This window comes from Hypanus sabinus, chromosome 11 (genome assembly GCF_030144855.1).
Source record: "Hypanus sabinus isolate sHypSab1 chromosome 11, sHypSab1.hap1, whole genome shotgun sequence".
Classification (NCBI taxonomy): domain Eukaryota; kingdom Metazoa; phylum Chordata; class Chondrichthyes; order Myliobatiformes; family Dasyatidae; genus Hypanus; species Hypanus sabinus.
In genome coordinates this window covers 74,830,962-74,852,453 of record NC_082716.1, presented here as the reverse complement: position 1 = coordinate 74,852,453, position 21,492 = coordinate 74,830,962, and the positions used below count along the sequence as shown (strand labels likewise).

Here is a 21,492-nt window from a genome sequence, read left to right as displayed (position 1 = left end):
TGGCTGCCCTGATTATCTGATGGCCCAATTAACCAGAATCCACTGTATTTCCCAAATTGTTCTACAGTATAGAGAATGAATAGCTAACCTTTAATCTATATGAATTGTCTTCAACCTCCAGAAATCTGTTGATCAACTTTTTTTTTGTTGCAGAAAATGGGCATTCCTGCCAAATTGGTGGTTTGTGGACTGGGTTCTAACGGTTTCGCCATTGCTGACCCAGATGACAGAGGCATGATGGATGTCTGTGGTTTTGACACTGGGGCTCTGGATGTCATTCGTAACTTTGCATTAGATTTGATTTAAATTTTGGAAAGAAACCCCACTAAATCATTTAGTTCAGAGTGTTGTTGCATCAGGTTTCTAGGGTGGCTGAACAGCAGACTCACATTTTGGGTTGCTAGTTTCTTAGTTGTATGCCTGTTGGATTCAACAGGAAATTGTAAACAGAATATGTAATTGAACTTTAAGCCTGTTCTGCCACAGCAAATTATTTTAACTATGGAGTTCTTTTGACTTCCTGCTGTCAAGGTATTTGTAATGTTAACTAGAGACATCCTAGTGAAGTTAGGGTATAATCAAAGTTGTGCTCTACATTTTGTTCAGTGAGTTTACAGGAAGAATGCTGTTTAGTTGTATTTCTTTGTTGTGAACAGGCTGGCGAGAGTTAATGTTTCTGTAGTGTTGGATTAAGCATTTGAGGGGTATCAGGTTTGAGGAATATTCTGAGAAATCCTTTGAGCATATTGCGCTCTTTCTAATTTTGATAACATTTATCTGAAAATAATAATGTGGACATGAAAGTAAAAGTGGGAACAAAGTAAACCTGAGTTTATTATGGGTGGATTGTACTGAATAAAGTTGAATTCAAAAGATGGATTTGTGATGTACCAGTACTTTTTGGAAGTTTCTAATTTTTCAGCTGCCAGAAGAACGAATGTTGTTTTTAAGTACAGCACGTGTAGCATATTCCACAAAAGTAGATTCCAATTATCATTCACCAACAATTATTGTAGGTATTACATTTTTATAGATCCTATCACAGAGCGATGTAGAAAAGGTCATGCTGGAGATGTGTTGAAGATCAATGTAACTCATTGGTATTGGGCTAATGATTAAATCTGTTTTGCTGCAGTTATAGCTGTGTTGTAAGTAACAATTGTTAACATAAATTGCAGATGGTTAACCTAATCAGTTTGAGTGCAGTGTCAATACCACATGCATTACAATGCTGTATATTAGACAAACCATTGGTGACGAAGATCTCTTTGCTAATTTGATCTTACCTTTCTGATTCTGAAGATCTTTTATAGTTCATTCTCTTACCAAGCTTTGCATTTTAAAAAAAAACTGCAGTCTTTCTGAAAATGTCATTTCAGTAGAATCTACAAGCCGTCCCTATGAAGAATCTTCAAGAAAGATTCTTGGTTGAAAGTAATTCATTTTCTGTCAGGAAAATTTATCTTACTGGTTTAAAATGGTGTAGATAAGTATGTGTTTTTTTTTGTCTGCAATTGGGAATTCCAGACAAAGCATTTTATTAAGGATTGCAGTGTTGGGTATGTAGATCAGAAGTAAGGAGTGTGTAGAATAGGTTGCAGAAAAATAAGTGATGGAATGGTATTGATGTGATTGTGCTGACAGTTAAAATAGACTTTATGGGCTAAATGGTCTTCACTATATTGTGAGGACTATATTTGAAACTCTTTGGAAATTCTAACACTTCATGTAATGAAAATTGCCTGGAAAGATTTTAAAATATTTTAACTAGTTTAAGCTTTAGAAAAGTTTATTTCACCAAAACAGGGTGAAAGTCTTGATAAAAACATTAGTTTTTTTTAAGATTCTTTTTCAAGTATAGCTGTGTTCTTTTAGCATATCTTCCCTTATTAAGTTCTTTCCTTTTGTTTAGAATCCCTGATTTCCCCCACCATTATCTTACTCAAGTGATCATAACAATATTGGAGCAATATTTCTAGGCAAATTGTTAAAACAGAAGTAGGACATGCAAGGAAGCCCTGATCTGAATTTAACTGTGCTGGTTTTGTTCTTTGAGAAGATGCGAGAGTCTACAATAGTTTTTATGAGTTGGAAGATACTAACTATAACCTATTCAAGAAAGTGGGGAATATGAAAAAATAGGGGAACTGGGCTGGATAGTTTAGCATCCATTTAGGAAAGATGTTGGCATCTCTTATCAGGGATATGACAGTGCAAATGGAAAATAAATGTTCTTAATGAAAATGAAAGTTAAAAATATAATTTACTGTGTATTTTTGAGATGCAAGGAAACATGATATACAGAATACTGTATAGATTTTCAAAAGACACACAAGATTATTGTATTATTATGATTTGTAGGTTAATGGATGGGAAATGGAGTAGAATGAATGGATCATTTTTACAAATGCAGTGTGTAACTATTTTGGTTCCACTAAGCTCTATTTAATACAGCAATGGTATATAGTGTAGAAAAATGATTAGGTGAAATGTGGAGTATAATCTCTTAAGTTAGCATAAAAGTAAGGAGGTTTGGTAAAGAGCTTTTTCAGTTTTTTTTTCTCATTTGAAAGCTTGTTTTTGTAGTTGCAGCAGTCAGAAATGGAAGGGAAGGAGTCTTTTTTAAGTTGTTTGTGACTGGCTGAGTGTGTGGCAACTCAGCCAATAAAAGGAAGTTCAGGTAAAGTAGAGCAGTCATTTTGGGGTGGCCATTGGGAGAGTGGGACAGTGTAAGAGTGGGAAACTGAGTTCTTTGCTCAAGGCTTTTGGCGAAGGGGCACAGGTGAGTAGCAGAGTAACAGGCAAGGCTTTTATTTTCCTGTTGATCTGAGTCCTTTGACTTACTGAAGACAAAATGGTAGTTAGGGCAGTGGAGCATTCCTTCTGCAAGATGTGTGAAGTCATAGAACTTCATGGTCTCCCTGATGACTATCTTTGGGAAGAACATCAGGGTGAGACTTCAGGCCAAGGAACTGGAGGTGCAGGTGAATGTACAGGTTCTGTTGTCCCATTCCCCTCAGTCATAGGTACTGTTGGTAGAGAGGGATGGTGGGGTATGACCTTTCAGAAGCTAGCACCAGCAGCTAGGTTATTGACACCATGCCTGGTTCTGAGGCAACGTAGGTAAGGATGAAATTAGATAGGGGAACTCAATAGTAACAGGCTTTTCTGTGACCCCAATTGAGACCTGAGGATGATGTGTTGCCTTGGTGCGGAGTCAAGGATGTCTTGCAGATATCCTTACAGGGGAGGTTGAGCAGCCAGGGGTCCTGGTACATTAGGCATTAATGATAGACACAACATATTCTGCAGATTATAAGCACAAGGTTCTACAGGTGCTGGAAATCCAGAAAACACATTCTAACTTCTGGAGGAACTCAACAGGTCAGGCAGCATCTATCGAAATGAATGGACAGTTGATGTTTCTGAACTATACCCTTCATCAGGACTGGAAAGGAAGGGGTTAGATGCCAATATAAAAAGGTGGGGACAGAGGAAGGAGGACAAGCTAGAAAGTGATAGTACCCAGGTATCTGGGGGAGGGGGGATTATTGAGAAGCTGGGGAGGCGTTGGGTGGAAAAGGCAAGGGATTGTAAAAGAAGGAATCTGATAAAAGAATGGACCATGAGAGAAATGGGAGGAGTGGCACCAGGGGAAATGATAGGCAGGTGAATAGTAGTAAGAGGATAGAGACTGGAAGGGAAGGAGAAAATGGTGTTCATGCTGAAGATTACCTAGATGGAATATGAAATGTTGCTTCTCCCTCTGAGAGTGGCCTCATTGTTGCAGAGGTAGGCAGGAAGAGGGATAAGATGCTGCAGCGGGAATTTAAGGCACTAGGAGCATTCATCCACGTTGACAATTTGGGTTGAGTTCAGAAGTAAGAAAGGTGCAGTTACACTGATGGGATTATACTATAGCCACCCCTCCCATAGCCACTGCGAGGCAGAGGAATAGATAGATATGTAGATAGATGATGGAAAGGTGAAGGAGTAATAAGATTGTCATAGTGAGAGCTTTAACCATACAATTGATTGGCATTTCTTCAGTGCATCCAAAAGGGGTCTTGTAATAGTATTTGGAGAGTTGAACTAGAAGAGAAAACATACTGGACGTGGTTTAGGGAAATCAGGCAGACCAGTGCAGACCTTGTAATAGGTGAACATTTTGGGAATAGTGACAACTCATTACGTTTTAAAATAGTTATGAATAAGGACAAAATTGGATCTTGTGGGGAGGGCGAACTCTGACCAGATAGGACTGGAGCTGAGAAGTGTTGATTGGGGCCTGCTGTTGTTGGACAATCCATGTCTGACGTAGAAGTTATTAAAAGACCAGTGGATTAGAGTTCAGAATTGGTATCACCTGGTAAGGAGTAAGGACAAGGATGGTAAGGTAAGGGAACCATGGATGAACCAACAGGTCCTAAATTAGTTGGAGGGAAAAGGGAAGCATGCGTAAAATTAGAAAGCTAAAATCACACTGAGCCCTTGTAGAATACAAAGTTAGCAGGTAAGTACTGCTGAAGTAGGTGATTTGGAAGTCCAAAAGAGGCCATGAGCTATTCTTCGTGAGCTGGATCAAGGAGAAGCCCAAGGGATTTTGTACCTATATTAAGAAAAAGATAAAGAATAAGAAAGTTTATGCTTGGAATTAGACAAAGTGGCTGAAGTGTTAAATGTATTGGTATTTATCAAGGAGAATTTCGAGGATAGTACAAGCAGACTGGGACATGCTGATGTGCTACAACATTTTTGAGATCGAGGAGGAGGTAGTGCTGGGTATTTTGAAAAGCATTAAGGATGCCTGATGGCCTATTTGAATATTGAAGTAAGCAAAGGAAGAGATTGCTGGTGCTTTGACAAGGATCTTTGTGGCCTGCCAGCAACAGGCAAAGTCCTGGAGGATGAGGGTAGCAAATGCTGTGGTCTTTGTTCAAGAAAGGAAGTAGGCATAATCCAGATATTTATAGGTTAGTGAACTCATGTAAATGGTAGAGAAACTATTGGAAAGGATACTGTGGGTTAGGATTTGTGCACATTTGTAAATGCATGGCGTGCTTAAGGACAGCTGTAGTTGGATTATTGAATGCGGTTCTGGTCACCCTATTATTAGGAAGAATGAAGAGATGGTATAGAAGAGGTTTTCTGGATGTTTCCTGGATTAGACAGCAAAAGCTGTAAGGAAAGGTTGGACAAACTAGTGTTTTTCTCTCTAGAACATCAGAAGCTGAGGGAAGACGATAGAGGTTTTTAAAATTGAGAGGGAGGGTAGAAATGTCAAATACTAGAGAAGCAAATATAAGGAAATCTGCAGATGCTGGAAATTCAAGCAACACACACAAAATGCTGGTGGAACGCAGCAGGCCAGGCAGCATCTATAGGGAGAAGTGCTGTCGAAGTCTCGGCCCAAAACGTCAACAGCATTTCTCCCTATAGATGCTGCCTGGCCTGCTGTGTTCCACCAGCATTTTGTGTGAAATACTGGAGAACATGCTTTTAAGGTTGGTGGGGGAAGTTTAAAGGTGATGTGAGGGGCAAGCTTTTCACTCGGAGTGGATGGTGCCTGGAATAGGAATAGGAATACTGGTGAAATCGGGTAATTTGGTGAAGCTTTAGAAGGTGTTGGTTAGACACATGAATATCAAAGGAAAAGAAGGATATGAACGATACATAGGGGGAGGACATTTAGCATGAATTTTCATCTAGATTGGCACAACAATGTGTACTGAATGGCCTGTTAGTGTTGTACTTTTCTATGTACAATTGTAAAGGAGACCAAGAATAGTGAACATTAAACATTAATGGTCTCTTTAACAAAGGAAATGAGCTGCTGCAACATTTCACTAGATTGATTCCTGGAATAAGTACTTTAGGTAGTTTGGGATTCTTGGAGAGATTCTTGGGATATCTAAAATTGCTGAGATAGTTTCCCTAATTTAATGGTCGCCAACCCATCGATCGCAATCGACTAGTCAATCTTTGAGACTTTCCCAGTAGATCCCGGAGAGAAAAAAAAGAAAAGAAAAATAAATACACAAATACTGTTGAGAGATTGTTTCTGGGTTGCGGGGTTTTAGTTCCGTTCTTTCTGTCCTGGTGTGCATGTGTGTAACTAATTGATTTGGAGTCGATCTTGCCTTTCACTAAGGCTGAGGTAGGGGATCGCGAGCTTAAAATGGTTGGTGACCACTACCCTGATTGGAGAGTACAGAATCCGAGGACATAGTCTCAGGAAGATCAGCTGTTTAGTACTGATACATGATTTCATTTGGAACAGGGAATCTCTATGAGCATATTCTGTAATGAGATGGATAAATTTTAGATAATAAAAGAATGAAAAGATAATGGAACGGAGTGGGAAAAGTGTAAATGAGAAGAAGCTCATCCACAATCTTGTTGAGTGATAAAGCAAGCCTGGAAATGTTGTACAGTCTATTATTGATTCTACTTTTTTATAGTTGCATTTATTTGAAGGTCAACAATTAGATAATATAAAAGATGTTTCGTGCAAGTTGAAGGCAAATGTCTAAACTGTTGACGTTTAGATTATCTGAAAATTTAACTTGAGTATGAATCTGTACTTTGCCAGTTACAGATGCAGCAATCTAACAAAGGTGAACTTTGTGAATTAACATTTTTGGATCATCAAAATGATCCTCGTCCTGAAGACTGGTACTTAATTTTATAAAGTCCTACAGTGGCTTAAAGCTTTGGAAAATAACAATAACTATTGCTGTGGTTTTATTTCCAAACTTAAGGATGTTAATTAATAACAAATGGGAATACAGCAGCAGAGAGGGCTATCATTAACAATATGAAAAATATTCCTGTGATCGCATTAATTTTTGTAGGTTTTGGAAGTCATTAACTGTTGACTCCATTGTAAAAGTATAATACATTCCATAGAAATTCTCAGGTATTTTATGTTTTGAAGTTCTTGATTTTTGGTCACAATGTTTGCATTATCAACCAAATTAAGGCATTGGCATTTGTGAATTTAGCTGCTTTCTGGAGAACTTCGTAACATTATAAACTTTGTTGGAATCTTGATATAAATTCAATTTATTTGCACCTTTAACATAGTAAAGTACAATGATGCTTTAATAGATGCTACATACTTTATTGGAATTGGAAATATTGAGGTTGTGGCAAAAGTTGGTCTTGAACTCCTACAATTAAAATTTTCAACAATATCATTCATTGTTTTTCTCCCTCCACTCTGTTTTAATGGCTGAAGCTAACTTTGTAGCAGTCTGTGATCTGTGGTATTTGTACAGGTACACAGTATTGTTTTTTAATTTTTTTTCTCTTTGTACTTCATAATTATTTGCTTTCATTTATAACAGTTATATTAAGATTCTAAGTTCACCTGCTTTGGTCTATATACCTTGCATTTGTTTGCATGTATCCTTGAGTGCCAATTAAAGTTGTAGCTTTGTACTTTTTCCATTCCACATTTGCATATTGACTGCCTGATTTCTACTGAACAAAGATACTCTACAGAGGAATGAATACTTTTAAAATGACAACTTAAAAGAATTATATATAAAAAATTCTGTCTAGTACTTTGCCATATTTTAAAACTGTTAAAAGAAACAAATAGAATATTAAAGTTCTTCAGGTTGCTATGGCCAAACAACACAATGTAATTTTTGCCACTGTCTCAGAAGTCAGTATCCTGTGCATACAGTAAAATGCAAGTTGTTAATTACTCCGCACTAAACACATCTGTTGTCCTTTGCCTGTTCTTTTGATATAAATTGTGTTCATTATACTTTGCCTTTGTACATGGTCGCGTCTAGAAAATGTAACATTGTGAAACTGTAATATGTTTAATGTCTGCAGGCAAAGTATGACCTTTGTCTTTCTAGCCAACTTAAATGAAGTCAATGGTACCTAAATATGACCAAACAAATCATTTAAATTATTGTATCAAACAATGCTGGAGGACAGATTTTTTATATATTTTAGAATTAATTTTGACACTTTTAAAATCTGTAATGTGAAACTGATTAAAACATATTTTTACTGACAAGGTTTTTCACTGAAACTCTGCATAATGAGTTTTAAAAGCTATTGAAATCATGGTTAACATTGTAATTGTATGCAAGTATGTTTCTCAAAACTTTGACTATGTATCCATCTTTATGTGTCCAATATTAACTAGAATATAATGTGGGCAATCTAAAACTGGTTACTGCTTTCTACTTTCCAGAGTTGGTCTTTCCATAGGAGTTGAATGTCGCCACTTGAAAAGTGATTAATCACTAACATAATGTGTCAAACTAAACATGGTAATGCTGTGCAAAATATGAATGTTACTGTTAACTGCCTTTAAGTTCACTATATGCATTTAATTGTTTTTATATTTAATCCAGTTGAAATAAAGTGCTAAAAATTGTATAGCAATTAATATCTTTCATAAGGTTGTTTTTCCTCCTCATGAAACACTGCCAGAGCAGTTGCATGGACAGTTCACCATTTTCTAGAATTTTAATTTCACAATCAGGTTTTATCATTGACATATCATTGACAATTTATTGTTTTGCAGCAGCACTAAATTGAGACGTTCATAAAACAGGTCATTTTGATGGATAAATCTCTTTATAAAGCTCCTGACACTTTATAAAGCACTGGTGAGCCTCGTGAGCAGTTTTGTGCTGCTTAACTTAGAAAGGATGTTCTGAAACTGCAGAGTGTTTAAAGGGGATTCACGAAGATGATTCCAGAATTGAATGGCTGTGGGCCGCACACAGCCAATTACATTTGTTCATACTCTGCCTTTCCTGCATGTGTAAACATTCTTGCTTCCTTGCCAAATTATTCCATTTTTTCCCATCCATAATCTCTGGAAAATGGTCTACAACATCCAATGAGGGTAGTATGTCTAAGATGTCTAGGAAAAGCATAAGCATGGATGTGAAACTGTGTTCTCATGGTGAGAGCCTTAATAACGAAGAGCTTGGAGTATTGGTAGAGCAACACTCCTGTGTGAATCTGAGGACATGAATGAGGAAGCAAGAAACCTCACCACAAAATTCCTCAGCACTCAGTACTAGCATCACCAAGATCACAAAAGTAATGACCCTGACCAGGAGCAGAGCCACAAGGCAAAGAAAGGCGTTCTCAACATGATTTCCTGCTTCATAAGAGGAAACTTGAGAACAGGCAGCCAAATCTCAATGCCTACTTGAAGAAGAAGCCAAAGTTAAGAGGAGGGCCCATAGCCTGGTCAGGTTTGATTTTATTTGAAAATCATAAACATATCTTTTTATGTAATGTTATAATGACCCTGCATAGCATTGATTTACATAGCGCTCCACCTCAGAGGAACACATTCTCAGCGCTAAGCAGGGTCTGAGTGTAGTTGTATTACACCTTAGTATGGAGCCTCTGATAGACAATATCGCAAGAGGTTGCAGAGGATTTACCCATTTCCATCACAGGCACAACTCTCCCTTCCGTCAAGGGCATCTTCCAGAGACAGTGTCTCAAGAAGGCGGCATCCATCATTAAATACTCTCAACATCTGGAACATGACATTACTGCCATTGGGGAAGAAGTGCAAGACCCTGATGATCTACACTCAATGTTTTAGGAATATCTCCTGCCCCTCTGCCATCAGATTTCTGAGTGGTCCACGAACCCTTCAGTACTACCTTGTTACTGGTCTTGTGCAGAAGCCCTTTGTTTTACAATATAGTAATTTTTATGTTTTGCACCATAGTGCTGCAGTAAAACACATTTCATGACTTACGTTTAGATGCCTTAAGAAGGAGACATCCAACAGTAGAGACTCTCATCATACAGGGCATGGCCTCTTCTTGTTACTACCATTAGGGAGGAGGTGGAGGAGCCTGAAGACCAACATTAAACAATGGAGAAACATTTTTCTCCTCTGCCACTGGATTTTTTAATAGTTCATGATCCCATGAACACTAACTTTTTATTCATTTTCTTTTGCACCACACCCTATCCTCGTTATATGTGGGGGATACGTTTCTCGCAGTCAACGCATAATGTGAATAGTTATTTAAATGGAGAAAATAGGGATGCTTTCCAGAGGGCTTCCTGAGTATGTTTTATCTGTAATTTATTCACATTTTCATACCAATACGACACAAAAGCAGTACCACAAGGCAACATTTGTATTATATTTCAAGGTAATAGTCAATATAATAAATCATAGAAAGTTAACATACTAGGGTGTACAGTACTCACCAACAGTGGCAGGTGTGTTTGCTCCAGGAGGTGAGTGCTTGTGCAGTGGTGTCGGTCAGTTTTACGTGGATAAGGTAGATGGTTGTGGTCATCAGGATCATATCAAGCACAACAAGAAATGAAGGAAGACTCACAGAACTCTTAGAACTGCTGGCAGCAGGAGATGACACCGGTTTGAAGAAAGTGATGAGGGTTGTTTGCTTGGCAGCATTTTGTTTTTCAGCGTAAATTTGCTTGTAGGGAAGTAGGGTTGATGGCAGGGAACGACTGAAGTGCTGACTCCGTTCTAAACTTGGGTCCGTGTCCAAAGCCATTTGTGCCAAGTGTTCTGACTTCCACCATTCGCTCACCATTGGTAAACTCCCAGGATTTTCGAAATCGTCTGTTGCTTGCAGCATCTGAGAGATAGTTCGCCGTAAAAAAAAAACCTTGGTCGAGTGGTTGACTCAGCGATGATGTGTTAGGTGGCAGGAAACACACTGTTAGGATGAATGCTGTCCAAATGTTTAGGATGGGCTGGTGCATTGTCAAGCAACAAAAGAACTTTAAAACTCCATTCCCGGCAGTAGCGTCCCAGAGCTGTGTTAACCTTCACCTGATGCCGCACTATTTATAATTTCTGACTTTTTTTCAAGAGTTAAAGCAGTTCTCTGCCGCTTGGCTAATGGCCCAGGACATGACATCAGATGCTTAGATGGCATAGTTAAATATTTCAAGCACAAAATCACTGCATCGTAGGTAAAACCAACAAAAGACTGAGCGCAAAATCTCACATCCACACCTTGCCAAAATCAATGCGAGACTGGCGGGAGCGAGATTGTGAGGCGCACACACTTGTATTGGTGAGAAAAATAGGTTCCTTGCATAACTGGATCTACTTTGTCTGAAGACGCATATAACGTGGATAGGGTATATTTATTTTGTAATTAATAGGCCTAGACAGAGTAGATGTGGAAAGGATGTTTCCCATAGTGGGAGAGTCCAGGACAAGAGGGTACAGCCACAGGATAAGGGGGCATCCATTTAAAACAGAGATAGGGAGAAATATCTTTAGCAGAGGGTGGCGAATTTGTGAAATTTGTTAGCACAGACAGCTGTGGAGGACCGGTTTTTGGGTATACCAAAGGCAGAGATTGATAGGTTCTTGATTGAACATGGCATGAAAGGTTACAGGGAGAAGGTCAGGAAATGGGGTGGAAGAAGGGATGATTAAACATGATTGAATGGTGGAGTAGGCCAAATGATTTAATTCTGCTCTCTGTTTTATGGTCTTATGGCTTGTCATATGAAGAGCATTTGATGGCTCCAGGCCTGTATTCACAAGAATTAAGAAGAATGAGGGTGACCTTGTTGAAACCAATTGAATAGTGAAAGGCCTTGACAGAGTGGATGCAGAGGAGGATGTTTCCTATGGAGGGAAAGTCTAAGACCAGAGGACACAGCCTCAGAATAGAGAGGCATCTTTTTAGAACAGAGGTGAGGAGGAATTTCTTTAACTATAGACTGGTGAATCTGTGGAATTCTTTGCCACAGGCAGCTGTGGAGGCCAAGTCCTTTTGTACATTTAAGACAGATTGATAGATTCTTGATTGGTCATGAAGGGACATGGGGAGAAGGCAGAAGATTGGGTCTGAGAGGAAAATTGGATCAGCCACGATGAAATGGTGATGCAGAATTGATTGGCCAAATGGCCTAATTCTGCTCCTATATCTTATGGTCTTAGTTGGTAAGAGACTAAGTGATAGGCCTACAAACTAGATTCAGAAACCATTGTTTCCATGGTTTATGAACAAAAGTCCAAGTGGATGAATTTTAATTTACTAGTTTATTCTGCGAGCAATGATGAACAAAGAATGGTATCAAAGAAGAATGCAGACTCCTTCTATGACAGAATTAGAATTATGCTGATTTACCAGGTCCAACAGTCTACCTTTGGAATGGAGTAAAATCGTGTCTGCCCCACCACCAATGCATGTTCCATTTATAAACACTTTTGGGACCTGTGCAGGAGCATAAAAATAAAATTGAGTGATTTACATCACTGATCAATATCATACATTGTAAGTTTTTCCTCTTTAGTTTGTACTACTGTAATCTTAGAAGCATCATATACTTTATTGAAGGGGAAGATGTTTCATATGAAATGCTGTTGATAGCAACAAGAGCACACATAAAAGGAAACTCCTAGCTCTCCTCTGGATAGCTAAGGTGGGTGTTTGTTTCCATGAAATGGGCATGTTTGCTCTTTTTTCCTCTATCTTTTTATATCTTTTTCTATTTTATCTTTTTTTTTTCTTTTTATCTGAAACACACACTCAGAGCCCTAACAATCCTCACCTTGCTTCTTTCAGAGAGAAATTATGTGAAGGAGTGCAGAGTGGCAATGTGCTACAAAGCACAGAGTATAAATTTGGAGGCTTTGTTAGTACAGCTAGTGGCACCATTGCCTTAAACGCCAGTGACTGGGTTCCTTCCTGACCTCTGATAGATTTTCTCTGGGTAATTTTGTTTCCTTTCACAAACGAAAGGTGTGCTGGATGACAGCTTAATTAGCCACTGTAATTTTCCCCTAGTGTACAGAATCTGGGGAAATTTTTGGTAATGTGGTATTAATGTAAGATGATACATGATGTTCATGCAGACATGATGAGACTAAGGGCCTGTTTCTGTGCTTTATTACTTCAAAATGATTCTACATTGTTCCCTTGTTAATCCAGGATGAATAGTTTTCTGATAGTTTTTGCATATTCTTCTGTTAAATGTGACTGGTGGCATCTTAAAAAGTAATTCTGGAAATACTGCTAAAATTTAATTAACCCCCCTCCCCCCGGTATATGTAGGAGAAGTTGTAAAATAAGATTCCAGCTTCATCTGTTGGGGAGGCATTTTATGGAAAAAGTTTCTGAGTAAGTTTGTGATGAATACTATATACTTTAAAAATTGTTTAAAAAATGTCATTTGTAGCCAGTAGACTAAATGGTTAATGCCCTTTTGGGAGTCAAGAATCAAAACCAGTGAATCTCATATAGGATTTATTGTTTAATCTCGAACATGAAGTGCACAAGTAAGATTTGGATTGATAGATTAACTAATAGGACATAACCTTAAAAGGGAAAAATTTTATGGATATTGGCTAGGTTGAGGGAAATTATATTACATAGGGTTTGCAGTGTGTTAAAATTAAGTATACTTACTGTTTTTATGCCTGTCATTTCTATAAGAATACGCTGGAGATGCACTCCATCACGCCGGAGATCTAATTCAATTGCTCTGTAAGGAATGCCCAGTTCTGTAAATATGTTCTTTACAATATCACAGTAAGGGCATGTTGTTTTGGAAAAGATCACAACTTGATTTGTTGTAATTGCATCCTGAAAGAAATAAATTCAAAAATTTTGTTTTCAGTTTCATTAAATGGATATGCATTTTCTTTAATTGCTATTGCTTTAAGTGAATTCCATTGCAATGCACAAGATTAAAGACAATAAGGGTTAATGCTGATAAATCAGCACATGGTGTAAGTTCTGCTCTGGTGATAAACAAATCTCAATTTCTTAAATGAACTTCACAATATTTCTGAAAACCAGGAAAGGAGAAGGCAGCTGAATGGTGCTCTGCCTCATAATCACTGCCAGTACTATCACACGAGATGCTCATGAGTTGCAAGACTTCAAAACACCCAAAGATAATTTAATAGATTTATTGACTGCTGAGCAAAAAAAAACCCGAAGGTTTGTATTCAGAAGAAGCTGAAGAAGCCAACAGCAAATCTTAAATATTTTCTGCACTGTAATATTATTGACTCATTTCCAAATTAGCTGCAGTGGAGAGATTTCCCCCCCCCCCCCCAGTTCCCATCTCTTCCCATTCTGTCCTTCTATCCTTCATCAGCTCTCCATTGAACCGTGAGACATCTGAACATCAAAGATGTATAAATCAGGATGCTTTTTATCAACTCCAGCTTGGCATTCAAAACTAATCAATAAGCTTTAAGACCTTGCCCTCTATACCTCCTCATGCTATTGGATCCTTGATTTCCTCACTTGCAAAAACCTCAGTTTGAATTGGTAACAACATCTCCTTCACAATCTCCTATTGGCACAAGTGTAGCACAAGGCTGTGTGCTTAGCCTCCTGCTCTATATGCTTTACACTTATGACTATGTGGCTAAGCACAGCTCCAATACCATATTCATGTTTACTGACAATACCATTGTCAAAGGTGGTGACAAAACAGCCTCCAGGAAGGATATTGAGAACTTGGCTGAGTGATGCCACAACAACCTCTTACTCAATATCAGCATGACAAAGGAGCTGATTATTAACTTCAGGAGGAAACCAGAGGTCCATGAGCCAGTCCTCTGCAGAGGGCCAACAACTTTAAAATCTTCAGTATTAACCATTTCAGAGGACTGGCTGCATCACAGCCTAGTATAGAAACACCAATGCCCTTGAATGGAAAATCCTATAAAAAGTAGTGGATATGGCTCAGTCCATCATGGGTAAAACCCTCCCCACCATTGATTATATCTACTTAGGAAAGCAGCATCCAACTTCAGGATCCCCACCACCCAGGTCTTGCTTTCTCACTGCTGCCATCAAGAAGGTATTGGAGCCACAGGACTCAACGCCACCAGGTTCAGGAACAGTTGTCACTCCTCAACCATCAGGCTCTTGAATCAAAGGTGGTAACTTTACTTGCCCCCTCACTGAAATGTACCCACAACCTATGGACTCTCTTTCAAGGGCTCTTCATCTCATGTTCTTGTTATTTATTGTTTATTATTATTTCATTCTTTTTGTATTTGCACAGTTTATTGTCTTTTGCACACTGGTTGAATGGTGTGGTCTTTCATTGATTCCATTATGGTTATTATTCTATTACAGATTTATTGAGTATGCCTGCAAGAAAATGAATCCCATGGTTTACTAGGGTGACATATATGTACTTAACCACGAAACTTACTTTGAACTTTCACTAGTCATTATCTCACTTAAAAGCTCTCCTATACACAAGAGAAAATCAGCCGATGCTAGATATCCGAGCAACATGCTCTTGATCATTTTGTTGTGAATGCCCATCCGAAAATGTATGAAACATTTGGTGTCTGCCTTTGCTGCACTTCCATGTGTGATCTCATATTTTGCATAGTATTTCAAATTATTCCTACGAAAATAACTATGAAGTTCCACTGTGACTGGTACACTATTCTCACCCTTCCCATTCTACCTTTTGATGTGGCACAGCTCTCTATGGTCTCAATTCACACATTTTCTTTTATTTGATTACAGGGAAGTGGTGCCTCTGCTATTTATGTCGTCCACCATTCCAGAAACAAAAGCCAAGTAGTTTCATTGGTCCTTGGTTTTTCTTGGTGTACTTTAATCTATGGGCTCCAGGGATCCTGCATAATTTCCTGAGTGTTTTCTGCATTTGCTGTTATTATTTTAAATAGGCCTTGGTTTATTATTGTGACACGTACTACAAGACAGTGGGAAAACTTATGTATTACATACAAGCCAAGATCATGCCATGTGCAATTACATTAAAATGGGAAAGGGAAAACAATACATCTGCATTTTTTGTTTACAGTATTTCCAATGGTCCAGAATAACTCTGAACTGGTTATAAGTCGAGAGCACCTGAGTTACTAAATTTGGCAAAATATACTATATGTTACTTCCGTAGCTGTGCGTATACTGAAATTATTTAATCACAGCAGTCTTGCACTTTAACAATCGGGCGTAAGAAAGAACACAATAAAACGATGGCATAATGCAAAAACTGCGAATTAATTATCTGTAGCTCACATAAATTATCTGGAAGGCAGTGGCGTCGGTATTCGCCTGGCATGATTGTGATCCGGAAAACAGGCCTCCCATGTTGTTAGATCTGTCCAGGTGCTGTAATTAGAGAAAACAGTCAATTCCGAGTGCTTTGAAGATAACTTGAAGGTCAAATAACTAAGTTACGCATCATGAAAGAGAGCTGGTGTTTTAATTCTTCTCGTTGTTCAGTTCTAACCTGCTGAGTAGATGTTGATCTGGGATGAAGTTCCTTGTAACATTACAGTCTCTCCGAAATTGTTCAGTTTCTATCGATTTCGAAGGAGGAACGAAAAAGGACCGGCACTTACATCATGTAGCTGTTTGTAATGTAGACACCAACGGCCCACTATGAGCTAGCTGCTAAAACACTGTTTAGCAGTAAATTAATACTAAAGGTGGGCACTCATTGAGCCTGCGTTGCCTAATAAAAAAATAAAAAGTCAGCTGATTGTGACGCGCCAAGGACAGGCAATTTAAGGACCAAAACACCAGTAATAATTCATTGTGCATCTTTGTACAACGTACAAATTCCGAGTGTGAGACACTAAAATCACGGAGTGAATTCTAGTCCAAACTTGGAGAATGATTATCTTGGAATGACCACTGTGACCGTATATTGTACTCTCCTGACATGAGCTACCGCTGGTTCAACCTTTATAAAGAATATAGACGGCATACAATTATTATTATTTATCAACACTAAATAAACAACTTTCTACATTCTATTTGGGATGTGTGTGTTACTGGTAAGGCTGTATTCATGGTTCATCCTGAACGGAGGTCACTGAGCTATTGGAGTCGAATTTGATAAAACTATTCCCAGATGCAGTTGGAGAAATTAGGTTGGCTGTGTGTGGTGTTCAAGATCTTGACCAATGATAATATTGACATATTTTCTAGCCAAGATAGTGCATGAGCAGAAGCGGACTCTTGAGAACCGTGTTCTCATCTGAATATTACCCACGTCCTTCTTGGAAACTGAGGTGGTGGGCCAGGATGGTGATGTCGAAGAAAGTCTCAGCACAATTTTCAATGCAGTGGCTGGTGCCTACCGGTATATCACTGCTGGATGGAGTTGATATTTACTGGTGAATTGAATACTAATTTTTGGTTATTTTGACTGAAAGACTCCAAATTTCTTGACTGCTTTTAAACCGTCTGTACAACCTGGCGTTTTTGTGGTGTCCTGAAATATTTGGCGAACTCGACTCTCGAGAACGCAGGTAAGGGCATTGCTGGAGTGGATTTGGGGCCGGATTGAAGCAGCGGGGCCCGCGCCCGTCATTGACAACGGTTAACGAATTGATGTTTAACCAACTTAAGCGCCGAGCCAGATCAAAAAAAATTAAGGCGTCGAGGACGAACTTACTGCTAGGGGCGGCTTCACTCGCTTCAGCGCTGTACTTGGCTCCGGGGCTGTGACCTGCGGCCATCGGGCTATTGGACTGGCTGCAGAGATGAACGGGGATGGCTGTGGATTTACTCCAGGGACTCTGCGGTTCATGCTCTGTGGATCGTTTGTGCTTTTATTGTTTGCATGATTTCTTCTTTGCTTTTATTGTTTGCACGATTTGTTCCTTTTCGCACATTGAATTTATGACCGTCTTTATGATGTGGGCTTTTCGTGATTTCTGTTGTGTTTCTTTGTTTTGTGGCTGCCTGCAAACAGAATCTCGAGGTTGTATGTGGTGTACAGACTTTTATATTAAATATTCTTTGAACTATACTGATCTATGCAAAATGAGAGTATCCCATCACATTTGTTACGTGTGCCTTATAGATGACGGAAAGCGTTTGCTTTATGAGGTCAGGAAATGAGCCATTCAGCACAGATCATGCTAAGTTCCATCCTCTGTTTATTTATTTCTAGGATGTAGGTTTCGCTACCAACCTTTATTGCCCACCCCTAATAGCTTGAACAGAGGAATCATGTTGGTGAATCGTGGGTTAGAGGAAAATCAGAGTAAGAATGCTGGACTTCTCCTCTGAGCAAATCAGTGAAACAACTAAGGAAAAAAGGTGCACGCTAAAGACAAACAAAAAGCTTGTAAATATTCAGCAGGTCAGCGGACAGGGAAACAAAATTCAAGTTGCAGGTCCCTGTTTTTTCCCCAGTTGTGATGAAAGCTCAACGCACTGGTTATTGCCTGACCTGATGAATACACCCATCATTTTCTATTCTTATTTTGGATGTTTTAGGACAATTTAGTAGTTTAATGATTATTCAAATCAAGTCAAGTTTATTGTTATTTAACTATATACACGTATACGTATAACATTTATAATCACATAATGTAAATAGAAGTGAGACGTTTCTTTGAACCTGGGTGTAAAGCACAGTAGTGCACATAAAACACAATAACTCACGGTGAGGATAAAATCCACAGATGATCACACACAAATAACAAACTAAAGTGCATTAATATGAAATATTGTAAGCCACGGAACAGATTAACCAGTGACACTTAGAATGCGCTGCAGCCTGGAATCCACAAGCCTAATGAACAGTTACTCATTCTAACCGTTCTTGTTTTTACGCATCGTAATCTCCTGCCTAAGGGTAGAAAGTCAAGGAGGATGCTGGATGGATGTGTGGGATCCTTAATAATACTAAGGGCCCTGCATATGCAGTCTCCTGATAAGTGACCCCAATGGACGGTAGGGAGACCCCCATGATCCTCTCAGCTGTTCTGTCAGTCTTTAGTAGGGACTTCTGGTCTGATGTTTGGCTGCTCCCATACCAGATGGAGATGCAACTTGTCAGGATGCTCTCAAGGGTGCTCCTATACAATGCAGTTAAGATTGGGGGGGGGGGGGGGTGAGCGGGAGCCTTGCTTGCCTCGATCTTCTTAGGAAGTGGAGGCAAGTGAAGCCTCTTGTTTGTTCAGGGAGATGATATTAAAGGACCAGGTGAGGCCATTTGTGATGTGAACTCCCAAGAACTTGGTGCACTTATCTCTCTCTATGGAGGACCTGGTCTTTTTTTTATTAAGTTATCTCAATGTGAACTTTTAGTTATCGTGGTTAGATTTGTTACGAAATTCCCGTAACTGGATCACTTACCAGCAAAGATAGAGAGGTCCGTTGAAGTCTGATGGTACTATTTTTAAAAGTATTTATTGATAAAGGGCACAAAAAGAAGATTAATGCAAACATACAGATAATATACGTCATCAATACTCAATCTAAAAACGCGGGTATAATAATAATCATCAATAAGCAATAGCTCTATCGTTTGTCTAGGGGATATTGTATTGTCGGATGGAAAGATAAAAGTCACTGTCCTTTCAAGCTGCAGCTCTTTGGGTTTAAGAGAGACGGTTTTAAACTTGCCCGGGTCTTTTATGAGGCCAATCCGTTGAGTCGGGGGAGTTGGTTCCCCGTTGTTAGTTCCAAGTCGTTTTCCATGGTACCAGCCACCAGCTCCCAGGCAAGGGAACCGAACGCACGTGGCTTCCTTCAAATGGCCTTCCACTATTACAGGATCACTAGCGTTTCTTCTGGTGCGTCTGAAGGGGTTGTTCCCCAGACCCTCTTTTGTACTTCCTCACGGGGTCTCAGATGTCAATCAGGTTGGGATGATGCAATCCCTCAACCAGCCCACTCTGGTCATCCCCTGAGGGGCTTCAATGAATAGTACAGTACTCATTGGTCTTACAGAGACAATGGCCATGTCCCGTAGCTTTACATCGCTATTGGGGGGGGGGGGGGAGAGAAACGTGACATCCTGCACGTCTCTCTCTCATTTCCTGGGTCTCCTGACCCAAATCAATAGTGATCTTGCGATTCTCACAAAGGAGGGGGCTACCCCGCACCCTTCGGCCCCTCAGAGCTGTGATACATTCATAACACCCCCTTTCTTCAAAGCGTTTTCACCAGCGGTGAAAAGAAATAATACAGAGTCTTACAGGGTTTTAGAATCTAACACAATACAAAAGTTTTACAGAGTATTACAGTTATACATTCAATTCAGCATCTAAACAGTTAATGATTACAGCGTCACTTCCTTTAATATCTTACATCTTGTACCTTACTAGAGTCCTGTAGCATCAGACTTCAATTTAATAACCACCTATTTTTTTTCTTCAGCAACAAAAACTAAGGAGTTGTGATCTTAGCTTACGTGCATCTACAAAAGTTTATGTGAATACTAATCTTTTCGGTTGTTTTCAACTTAACAGGCAGGCTTCCAAGGAGGTTGTCTTTATTATTCACAGGCTTTGTCGAAATCCCGTACAACCGGCTTTGCTATTTAAAAATGGCATCCCCCTTAACCGTCGCCTCTGTTCCGGGGAATTTGAGTAAGGGGGCAAGATAAACCCTCACCCGCCTGTTCCATAGGAATTATTGTATCAACACCATGTCCCAAACTTAGCCCATCTTCTGAATTTCCACCCACTTCTGTAATTTTACACAGGTGGCTAACCCTCTCGTCAGGCCCCTTCAGACTATTGGTTTTTAATTCGAACTCTTTGTTCAAGCAGCATTTCGAATTCGGCCTCTTCACACCACATCCTGGCATAACAATAGAGTGGGGGGCCCCGCTATCTCCCAGCTTACGCTGTAAGCGATCTGTCGGGTTTAAAATTTCTTCATTCGATTTGGGAACTACAGATTTCCCGTTTCCTTCAATGATAATTCTTATCTCCCCAGTCTTAAATTTTGCATTAACTTTGAACACACCTTCGAGCACAAACACCTGAGAACTCTCACTTCCCACGGTTACCAAGGTTAACCCTTTTCCCACTGAACCAAGTCTATCTGACCCACCAGGTCGGCCGTCCCGTTCCACTGAATCAAATACCTCAGACTTCTTCTGAGCTCCGTTACCAGGTTCAGTACCACGTGGATCCCCATCTTGGCCACACTCAAACAGGACATTGGCCTCTTCCAGGCTTTCAATACTCGTACCCTTTTCAAATTCTAAGTTCCCCCGGTCCTCCCAGGTACTCTCTGGGCAACTCCCTTCCGGAGTAAGCTCAACCCCGCGGGCTGAAACAACCTCATCTGCCAACCCAGCAGACTTCTTCGAGGTAAGGGCACCCTTTTTATCTAGGGCTGCCCTCATTTCATTATTGGGAATACCTTTAGAATTTTCAACTTCTTCAAACAGTTCTGCCAAACCAGACAGATCATCCCTGTCCAACTCTGGACCTCGTAACCGCTCTATCGGTTCCTCATCTTTATTTTCTGCCTCTAGGATCTTTCTTTTCGCTAAGGGCAGATCTACCTCCGCTCCCTTACCCTCTTCCACTTTACTACTCTTCGTTTTACCATCCCCTAAACCCTCGTGGTACAGGGTTAGTAGAAACGTCTCGGCTAAATCAAAACTGGCCAGATTTAAACTGCTCTCGTTCTCAGCTCTTTCCTGCTCCCTCTCAGCTGTTTCCAGCTTTTTTAACTGAAGTTCATGCTCTCTTTGCTTCTCAGCTCTTTCCTG

At 39.6% G+C, this 21,492-nt stretch overlaps 2 protein-coding genes across 5 annotated transcripts in view; one reads left to right on the top strand and one right to left on the bottom strand.

Moving 5' to 3' along the window:
* Positions 1 to 15,713, top strand: part of ro60 (Ro60, Y RNA binding protein) — a 50,366-nt gene extending 34,653 nt beyond the window's left edge. For 3 of the 4 annotated variants that reach the window (XM_059984719.1, XM_059984717.1, XM_059984720.1), the window contains one exon: positions 154 to 6,146. In XM_059984719.1, the coding sequence (XP_059840702.1) occupies positions 154 to 306 (153 nt within the window). In that variant the 3' untranslated portion in view covers positions 307 to 6,146. Of the gene's footprint in view, positions 1 to 153; positions 6,147 to 15,515 lie in introns of those variants that run through there. The other variant, XM_059984718.1, reaches the window with a different exon arrangement.
* glrx2 (glutaredoxin 2) lies at positions 8,544 to 16,744 on the bottom strand. Its single transcript, XM_059984721.1, has 3 exons — positions 16,035 to 16,744; positions 13,419 to 13,595; positions 8,544 to 12,224 (listed from the first exon to the last, which is right to left on the bottom strand). Exons 1-3 carry the CDS (start codon positions 16,104 to 16,106, stop codon positions 12,084 to 12,086), a joined length of 390 nt encoding a protein of 129 aa, XP_059840704.1. The 5' UTR covers positions 16,107 to 16,744; the 3' UTR covers positions 8,544 to 12,083.
* Between the last annotated feature and the right edge of the window lie 4,748 nt (positions 16,745 to 21,492).

Bases quoted from the DNA above. Each gene is read 5' to 3' on its own strand.
- glrx2 (XM_059984721.1), bottom strand. From the start codon at position 16,106: ATGGGAGGCCTGTTTTCCGGATCACAATCATGCCAGGCGAATACCGAC. The intron at 13,596-16,034 runs GTGAGCTACAGA...TATTTCTTTCAG, and splicing joins CTGCCTTCCAGATAATTTAT to GATGCAATTACAACAAATCA. The intron at 12,225-13,418 runs GTAAGTATACTT...GCTCCTGCACAG, and splicing joins AAATGACAGGCATAAAAACA to GTCCCAAAAGTGTTTATAAA.